At 30.7% G+C, this 9,754-nt stretch overlaps 1 protein-coding gene across 1 annotated transcript; it reads left to right on the top strand.

The window, feature by feature from the left end:
- Nucleotides 1,571-5,886, top strand: LOC107618478 (malate dehydrogenase [NADP], chloroplastic). Its single transcript, XM_016320567.2, has 14 exons — nucleotides 1,571-1,952; nucleotides 2,075-2,165; nucleotides 2,686-2,772; nucleotides 3,430-3,514; nucleotides 3,745-3,926; nucleotides 4,014-4,084; nucleotides 4,165-4,255; nucleotides 4,364-4,438; nucleotides 4,523-4,624; nucleotides 4,720-4,842; nucleotides 4,946-5,014; nucleotides 5,095-5,163; nucleotides 5,276-5,329; nucleotides 5,508-5,886. Exons 1-14 carry the CDS (start codon nucleotides 1,792-1,794, stop codon nucleotides 5,559-5,561), a joined length of 1,314 nt encoding a protein of 437 aa, XP_016176053.1. The 5' UTR covers nucleotides 1,571-1,791; the 3' UTR covers nucleotides 5,562-5,886.

The following is a 9,754-nucleotide window of genomic DNA, read 5'->3' as shown; positions in this document are numbered from 1 at the left end:
GTACGTAAAAAAATAATTTAATCTTTTTAAATACTCGTGTCTCCATTTTTTTCTTATGTTATCCTATCTTTCGATGTATAAGGCAGACCATCGTATTATATTAGTAACTCTTTTGATAGCCATTAAAATACTTCCTTTGTAAGTGGAAAGTGGAAACACATACATTTGGATGAGAAACTATTATTATTATTATTATTATTATTATTATGGCTTTGTAAATAAATATAGCTGTCCATAGAGCTACTGGTCCAAGTCCATACATTATTACACAAAAGAGCATATATTCTTACTGGCAAAACTATGTTGTATGTACCACCAAGATATCATATCTAATTTAATCAATCTGAATAAATTGCAAAATTAACGCATAAGCCTATTTTATTTTCCACATAAGTCTATCTATCCAATAATTGATCATAATAATAATAAAAGAAAGAGAGACCCTTTAATCCAAGGAGGCCACTCACATAAAGACGCTTAAAATGTCTTTTTTTAAAGATGTTTCTATATTGTGTTTTAATTGGTTTCTGTATAATTTATTCGGTGTTTCTCATCACATATTATTAAATTCCTCAAAAGATTTTCTTTCCAAAAACAATAAAAAATATTTAATTTGGACTAAAACAAAAAAGGTAATAGATTAACTATTAGATTTTTTTAAAAGATTATTTACATAAAAAATATATCACATTCATTATATACGGTAATTCTATAAATAATTATATACGGTAAACACCATGAAAATTATTTTAATCATATATAATTATTTTAAACCATGAAAACACCAACATGTTTACTTCTATCTGATTAGAGTGTGGATCCGATTCGATCTAATCCGATCATCTTATAATACTTATTGGTTTTTGAAATGATGTTCGTATCTCAATCTATAGTTGTAAAAATCGAACTGGATTGGCTGATTCGACCGAAAAATTAGTGAACCATACTAGAATCGGAACTGGACTAGGTTTACTCTTTGGACCGTTTAAGGAATAAAATCGGTGTGAACCGATAAAAACCGATGCAAACCGGTCTAACCAAACTGGTTTGCTTGAAAAAAATTTTAAAATGTCTCCACAAGGTCTCGAACCAAGAACTCTGGAACGAAAACAACCTCTACTTGCCACTTAGCCATTGCACTTTTAAGCATTATATTTGACAAATACTAATTATATAGTATACATAAATATCTAATTTAATTTAATTTTTATTTTTTTTTATTTTTAAAATTAATTATATTTTAATTATATACCATTATTAATATAAATATAAATTTCACTAAAAATTTATTAATTTACTTGATCTATTTTATTGCTAGTATTGTGATTAAGGTTATTTGTTTTGATGTTAGTGTTAAAATCTACTGATGAATTTAATAATATGTGATGAGGAACACCGAATAAATTATACAGAAACCAATTAAAACACAACATGAAAACATCTTTAAAAAAAGACGTTTTAGACGTCTTTATTTGAGTGGTCTCCTTAATCCAAATGGGTTTGTTGTTGTGGATAGTGTTTACAGTGAGATGCTAGACATGTGTCATTCCCTTAGCCTTATATTTGTATTTCAAATCAATCCTTTAAACCCCTTTTAACCGTCTTTCTCTTTCTGGTTTTCTCCCTCCACTTTGCAACAACAACTGAAAATTATCTCTTTCTTTTCCCCACACACATACATACCCATTTGAAAATTCTTGCTTTTTCTGTGCCCCAGAACCAGAAAGATTATTTCTTTAACACGTTCTTCTTCTGGGATTCTTGTGTTTCTCTTCCTTTGCCTCTGCTGCTATGGCTGTGGCAGAGTTGAACTCAGCTTTCACAAAGGCTCATCTTCACTCTTCCCAGCTCTCATTTCTATCAAGGAGTGTCCCCAAACACCAACACTGTGATTTTCCAACTCTTCACAGGACCCAACAACATGCAAGGATTTCTTGTTCTGTTACACAAAAGTAAGCAACTTTGATCGTTCTGTTTTTCTTCATGTGTTCAGCTTTGATCGTTTTTTTTTCTTTTGGGGTATAACTGAATTTTCCATTTCTTCTTTTTTCTTTTCTTTTCTTTCAATTCTCAGTCAGGTGCAGGCTCCAGCTGTGCAAATTCAAGAGCCAAAGTCTAAATCTGATTGCTATGGAGTTTTCTGCCTCACCTATGATTTGAAGGCTGTGAGTAGTAACCCCTTCCCATTTCTTCTTTATTCCGTACATATGCTTTGTTTGTTCTATTTTTCATCTTTTTCTTGAATCCGAATTGTAGGTTTTGTGCATGTTTCTAGTAGGCTCATTGCATGATTTATGAGTTTTGCCGTTAGGCTTGTTTGGTAATTTTGGAGCAGATGTACGATACCACAATTTTAACTTAGTTAGTATTCCTCTTATCACTTCAAATGGATAACTCTTCAATTTTCTTGATCTAATTGGAGATCACAGATCACCAACACCGGATAAGTACATGAGAAGAATATAATAGTGCCTTCTCTTGGTTGCTGTCCACTCATTTAGGGTCAATGTAATTGAAACACTTACCTTACTACTGGATTGAGGCCATGTCTTCTTATGAGTACTTTGATGGAGGGGAGAGGATAAACCTATGTCCATGTGAAAGTTTAATGACTTTTATATGCTTACAGTTAAATTTATTAATCTAAATTAAATATATCTTGAAACATTTGGCATGTGTTGGCAGGAAGAAGAGACAAAATCCTGGAAGAAATTAATTAACATTGCAGTCTCAGGTGCTGCTGGAATGATTTCCAATCATCTACTTTTCAAGGTGAATATCTTGGACTTGAATTCGTGCCATGTCGGTTAAGCACAGTAACTCCAGACTTATCTATGTCTTATCTGAATTTAATTATTATTTATATATGAATGGGTTAAACACAGATATGATCTATGATAGAACATTATGGCGTCATCTGATTCATGTAGCCGACCTAATCTAGAGAGACAATATGTCAGTAGTCTCAGCTTAGGATTTTCAAGTGATTGGAAACTAGAATCATAGCCTCATAAATGTTTTTCTATCTTGTTCATTGTACTGAATTTGTTGTGGAGTCTCTTTGGACTCCACAATCTTTCCTTTATACATTCACTTAAGGAATTTATTCACTGCCATAATTTGTAGTGTGCATCCTTTGCGTTTGAATATTGTTCTTCTAATCTTCATATAATCATCTTTTAGCTAGAGACACCGCATTCTTCTTTCTCTGTTGTTACCGAAAATAGAAAATAAATCAAGCACGAAAAAGCTAAATTGGTGATTTAGTGAGAGTTTTGTTTCTAGGAATTGTTTATGTTATAACTGTCCAAATGGAGGATTTTGTCTTTGCATATACGTGGAAACTTTATTTTATGAGAGAACAGTTACCTTTAATGTTCATGCAATTTAGTCACCCTGAAATCTGAGCTTTTATTTTTATTGTCTCAGCTTGCTTCTGGGGAGGTTTTTGGTCCAGATCAACCTATTGCGCTGAAACTATTGGGATCGGAAAGATCATTACAAGCTCTTGAAGGTACACTTCCTATGTTTAGGAAACTTGATATTTGCTATGGATTGGAAGTAGGAATAGTTTGTAGCACATATTCTTTGTAGCTCTGAAATACCGAACATCTAGCCGATTGAAGGTTATTATTGATTCTTAAATTTAAAAATTCTTTAAGCTGAAACAAAATTCTCCTTAATGTTGTTGACATAGTATATCATAGATCCTTTTCTATCTAAATGTTCCAATTCAAAATGCAGGTGTTGCAATGGAACTGGAGGATTCTTTGTTTCCGCTGCTGAGAGAGGTGAGTATTGGTATTGATCCTTATGAGGTGTTCCAAGATGCAGAATGGGCATTGCTAATAGGTGCAAAGCCTCGAGGTCCCGGAATGGAGCGTGCTGACTTGTTAGACATAAATGGGCAAATTTTCGCCGAACAGGTAAAAAATGGTTGAAAATCTAGGCCTTATTCATTGCTTTATGCTAAAATATAGTTCAAGATACCAAGATTATCATGTATTCAACAGGGAAGGGCACTAAATGCTGTGGCATCTCGCAATGTCAAAGTTATAGTTGTGGGAAACCCTTGCAATACAAAGTAAGCTCCTTTGTTTCGTTGATAAAATTGTTGTTGCATATTATGCTTGATTTTACTGATTTCCATCCTTTCCAATGCAGTGCACTAATATGCATGAAAAATGCTCCTAACATTCCTGCAAAAAATTTCCATGCCTTAACTCGCTTAGATGAGAACAGAGCTAAATGTCAGGTAAACAAAAGTTATAAACATTAGGGGCTTTTTTATTTTTTATTTTTTCAAAAAATGCTTTACAGCAGGGAAATTAATATTTTTGCATTGTTTCAAATAAATGCGCAGCTGGCCCTCAAGGCAGGTGTTTTCTATGATAAAGTGTCAAACGTGACAATCTGGGGCAACCACTCAACTACTCAGGTATTTGAAGGATATATTGGAATGTTGTGCATGAACTGAGTATCTTCAATTCTGCTTTATGATGAGATGTTAAACTGTTAACAGGTCCCCGACTTCTTAAATGCCAAAATCGATGGTATGCCCGTCATAGATGTGATTAAGGATCGTAAATGGTTGGAAGAAGAGTTCACTGAAAAGGTTCAAAAGGTAAAATTTGTAACTAACATTTGTAGTTAACTATGTAGAACACAAGATATAATTTCTTCAAGCTAAAGCTGATAGGGATATGTTTGGTTTGGCAGAGAGGTGGTGTGCTTATTCAGAAATGGGGAAGATCGTCGGCTGCATCAACTGCTGTCTCAATCGTTGATGCCATACGAGCTTTAATCACTCCTACTCCCAAGGGTGATTGGTTTTCCACTGGTGTAAGTTACTATTAGTTTAATGACCTCCTTGTTTCTCCATGATGCATAAAATTATATGCAGGAATTTGCAGTTAAAATGAAATTTTCTCTTTTTCAATACCAGGTATATACTGATGGAAATCCTTACGGAATAGCTGAAGGTATTGTTTTTAGTATGCCATGCCGATCGAACGTAAGTGCTTGTAATCTGTTCTTCGTTCTCAATTTCTCAAGTTGTTTTTGCTCTTCTTCTAACAAGATTCTGTTCTTTAGGGAGATGGTGATTATGTACTTGTCAAGGATGTAATCTTTGATGACTACCTCCGAAATCGAATAGCCAAGGCAAGTGTGAAACTGATAAGTTAAAATGCAGTTTAAATGTTACATTGTTACTCACATAGGGAGGAACATTGAGCATGTGATTTTTATGAGTTGAATATATTATATTTTGCAGACTGAAGCTGAACTATTGGCTGAGAAGAGATGTGTGGCTCACCTAACCGGCGAGGTAAGCATCTCGACAGAAACGATTTGTGTACTCATTTTATCTCATACACCATAAAGATTTACCGTATACAATGCGAATCGACACATACTTTTCCATCATTGGATGACAAATAAAACGTGTCTATGACATGTGATCACTATAATGACTTGTGATGATATTGGTTGGTGTGTGTTTTCAGGGAATTGCTGTTTGTGATCTACCTGGTGATACAATGCTTCCAGGAGAAATGTAACAGGCCAGATCCCATGTATGCTACACAGCAGATATTGAAATAAATTCACACTAATTGATGTACAATAATGCTAGTTCTGGAATTAGAGCGCACAAATTTTATGTACAAGGGTATTGAGTTTTTGAAAAGAAAAGAAAACATACATTTGATTTTAGAACCATGAAGCTCAATAATGTGAATGTGATTAGGATGTTGTGGAACTTAGATCTATATATTATATGATGCATCTTTGTTGAGCAGAATTAATGAACAAGATGCTACTATATAAGTATATATTCCCGTTTAGACACACTACTCTTCCTTAGTCATTAAGCATTTTGTAGACACACTCCACATTATTTTGTGTTTTCTTTCATTGAATAATTTGTAAAAAATGCTAGTGATTAGTAGAATTTTGTCAAGTTAAAGATTGTTCTATATTATATAGAATTCTTTTATACAAACATGAAACAACATAAAATAACTTTATCAAACAGAATAAAATGTATAATTAGATCAGTAAAAATAATTTTCCCAAAGCGAACCGAATTATAGCATGAACAATGAAGACATATTTCTTTTAGGGTTAATCACCAAAAACGCCCCAAAATTATTCAAACGCTAACAAAAATGCACAAAAATGCATTCGAATTTTACTATCGACAAAAATGCCTTTAAATAATTTAAAAACACAACAAAAATACGCAACAATAAATATATATTTTCAAAAAATGCATTAGAGATTATATTTTAATACAATTTTTTGCAAGCATGATTATAAAATTGAGATATTATTATCTTTAAAATTTGGTGATTTTTCATTAAGTATATATTTTTTTATTATTTTTTTTGTTAACAACCAATAATACTTTTAAAAAAATCACAAAAAAATATAGAGTAAAACCCCTCTCCGGTCCCTAACCATTTACGAAATTGACCTGGCGCCCCCTTACCATTGGAAATTAACAACGCGGTCCTTAACCATTCTCTTTGTGTGACCAAAAGGACCCTCTTACCGGTACTTCCGGTTAAGAGGGTCCTTTCGGTCATACAGAGATAATAGATAATGACCGTGTTGTTATTTTTTAATAGTGAGGGGGCCGGGGAGGGATTTTACTTAAAATTGGAAAATAAATTAAAAAAAAACATTGTTTTAAGTTTTACATCTAATGCATTCTGCCATATTTTACATGTGAACGGAGAACAAATAACGTCAAACTTAATAGATAGCACGAAATCATTAACAACGATACTTAACACAAAAGTGATAATTATTTGGGTTAATTAAGCATTATTATGTCTTGGATTTAGGGTTTGAAGAATGACATGTATGTTCTATATTGTTGAACCTAAACAAAAAAGTTAGCTCAAGATTATTATTTCATACACCTTTTTTCTAGAAAAATTAAACTGCTTTTTTTATTAGTGAAATTAAATTCATCAACCATAATTTTAATAGTAGGGTTACACGTAGAGACTAAATATTCTTTTTAGATTTTTAGAAGTGATATTTGTTTCATCCAAATATTCGTGATATGAAGAATTAATTTTAATTTAATTTCACATATTTTAATTTTGTTTATTTAGTTACTAATTTGAATTTTATGTGAGAGGATTTAGAGTTTTCTTTATTTAACCTAAAGTTGAGTGAGTTTCTTCGATTTAATTTCCAAACCAGTGAACAAATTATATTGAGGTATTTCTTTCTTATTGCATCAAGTAATTGAATACAAAGAGAATCAGTTGATCTTTTATTCAATTTCTTGATGCAACAAGAAAGAAATACCTCAATCTAATTTGTTCGTTTGGAAATTAAATCGAAGAAACTCACTCAACTTTAGGTTAAATAAAGAAAACTCTAAATTCTCTGACATAAAATTTAAATTAGTAACTAAATAAACAAAATTAAAATACGTAAAATTAAATTAAAATTAATTCGTCATATCACGAACATTTGAATGAAACATATATTACTTTTAAAAATCTAAAAAGAATATTTAGTCTCTACGTGTAACCCTACTATTAAAATATTTAGTCCCTAACCATCTAGAAAAGGACCTGGCGCCCCTTGACCATTAGAAAATAACAACACGATCCTTATCCATTCTCTCGTGTGACCGAAAGGACCCTCTTGTCGGTTTTCAGGTAAAAAATAACCGGAAATACCGGTAAGAGGGTCCTTTTAGTCACACGGAGAGAATGATTAAGGACCGCGTTGTTAATTTCTAATGGTGAGGGGGCGCCAGGTCAATTTCCGTTCACTCTTCCTCTTCTTCATCAATCAAAACACAAACCATCAATATTCAAGGGACATTCAAAACAAACTACTACGATTCTGCAGAAACGTTCCAACTCCTCGCGAAGATTAGAAGAAATCAAGAAGAAAAAGTACAAAACATTATTCAAGGTACTGTTTTACTGTTCTTCTAAGTTTTTCTTCTAGATTGTCTCTGCCATGTGTCTCATCCTTAACCAGCAGAACATTAAAAGATTTCAAGAAGAAATATACTGTCTCCCCCTATTTTGGGTGTATTTCTTAGATCCTTTGGGTGTATTTCTGTAATCCTTTGGGGGTATTTTTGTAACCGTTTGGGTGTATTTATGTAATCGTTTGGGTGTATTTCTGAAGTTCCATTATCTTCAAAACGATTTCAAAGCTTGATTTCATAAACCATGAAAATAAAAAAAAACGAAGCAAAGAGAGAACGCATGAAAGAGATCCAATAAATTTGGCAAGAAACTCGAAAAAAAAGAAACGAAATCTTTTGAAAAATGGAAGTTATATATTTGTGTGTTAATTGATTTGAATTGATTTAAAATTCTGTTAAAAAGGCACGTAACAAGCAGCGCGTTTAATGGGTGGGTTTCGTTCAGACTTGTAAAGCTTGTAAATGCAAAACACTTGTATGTAGAGATTAATCCTAAGAAAATATCCCTATTTGGATTCAAATAAAATATTAAAAAAATCAAAACGAATAAGAATAGAAATTCAAATTTTGTGTTTTAGTTCAAATTCTAGAAAATCTACATTTTTATAAACTTACAAATTCAAAATGGAACAATAAACAATTTCTAAAAATTCCTTAAAAATCATCCTTTGACTCATCAATATCTAAGGAATCATTACCGGGACTTTTAATGTTGAAAAATTTAATATAAAGTATAGCTCTCTAAGGTGGCATAGGAGTTAAAACTTAGATTTTTCAGAATCATAAATAACAATAACAGATAGTTATACAATATAAAAAGATCAACTATATTATACTAAATATAACATTTTATATTGTATAACTATATTAATATAACATTTTAGTATAACTATATTGATGACATTACTTCTAACTCAAACCTGAATTTTTCAAAGCATAACGTCAAAAAAGTATAAGTTTTATACTTAATTTCACAAATTAAATGATAATTTAATTGATATAGTATTTTAATTATTTTTCAAATTATATATTATATAAATATAGTTAATCTTTTTATATTGTATACTATCTGTTATTTCTAACTCTGAAAAATCTAAGTTTTAACTTTTATGCTACTTTGGAGGGCTATATTTTATATTAATTTTTTCAACATCAAAAATCCTGGTAATGATTCCTTAAATGTTGATGAGTCAAAGGATAATTTTTAACGAATTTTTAAAAATCGTTTATTGTTCCATTTTAAATTTGTAAGTTTGTAAAAATGTAGATTTTCTAAAATTTGAACCAAAACATAAATTTTGAATTTCTATTATTATTCGTTTTAATTTTTTTATATTTTATTTGAATTCAAATAAAAGTATTTTTTTTATTGACACTTATGTTTTAAAGTTAATATAGAATAAACAATTAACTTGTAAATGTCAATAAACTATCCAAATAGTAAATCGAATTAACTAGATTGATTTTATATTGATATAACATATCTAGTAAATCAAATAAAATTGATTCGATTTACTATTGATTTATTACATTCTAAATTTCATTTTTAAGTACATCGATTTACTACATTCTAAATTTCATTTTTAAGAATCATATTGATTCGATTTAGTATTAGAATATATAAATCAAATTCAATCAATTCGATTTATATAAAAATATAAATGAAAACATACATGTAATATTAGAACATATAAATCAAATTCAATCAATTCGATTTATATAAAAATATAAATAAAATTATTTTGGGACTAATATAAGTTATGAAACTTTTATGTAATATACGTT

Source organism: Arachis ipaensis, chromosome B09 (genome assembly GCF_000816755.2).
Source record: "Arachis ipaensis cultivar K30076 chromosome B09, Araip1.1, whole genome shotgun sequence".
In the NCBI taxonomy this organism is placed as follows: Eukaryota; Viridiplantae; Streptophyta; class Magnoliopsida; order Fabales; family Fabaceae; genus Arachis; species Arachis ipaensis.
The sequence above is the reverse complement of the archived record's forward strand: the minus strand, read 5'-3'. Positions and strand labels throughout refer to the sequence as shown.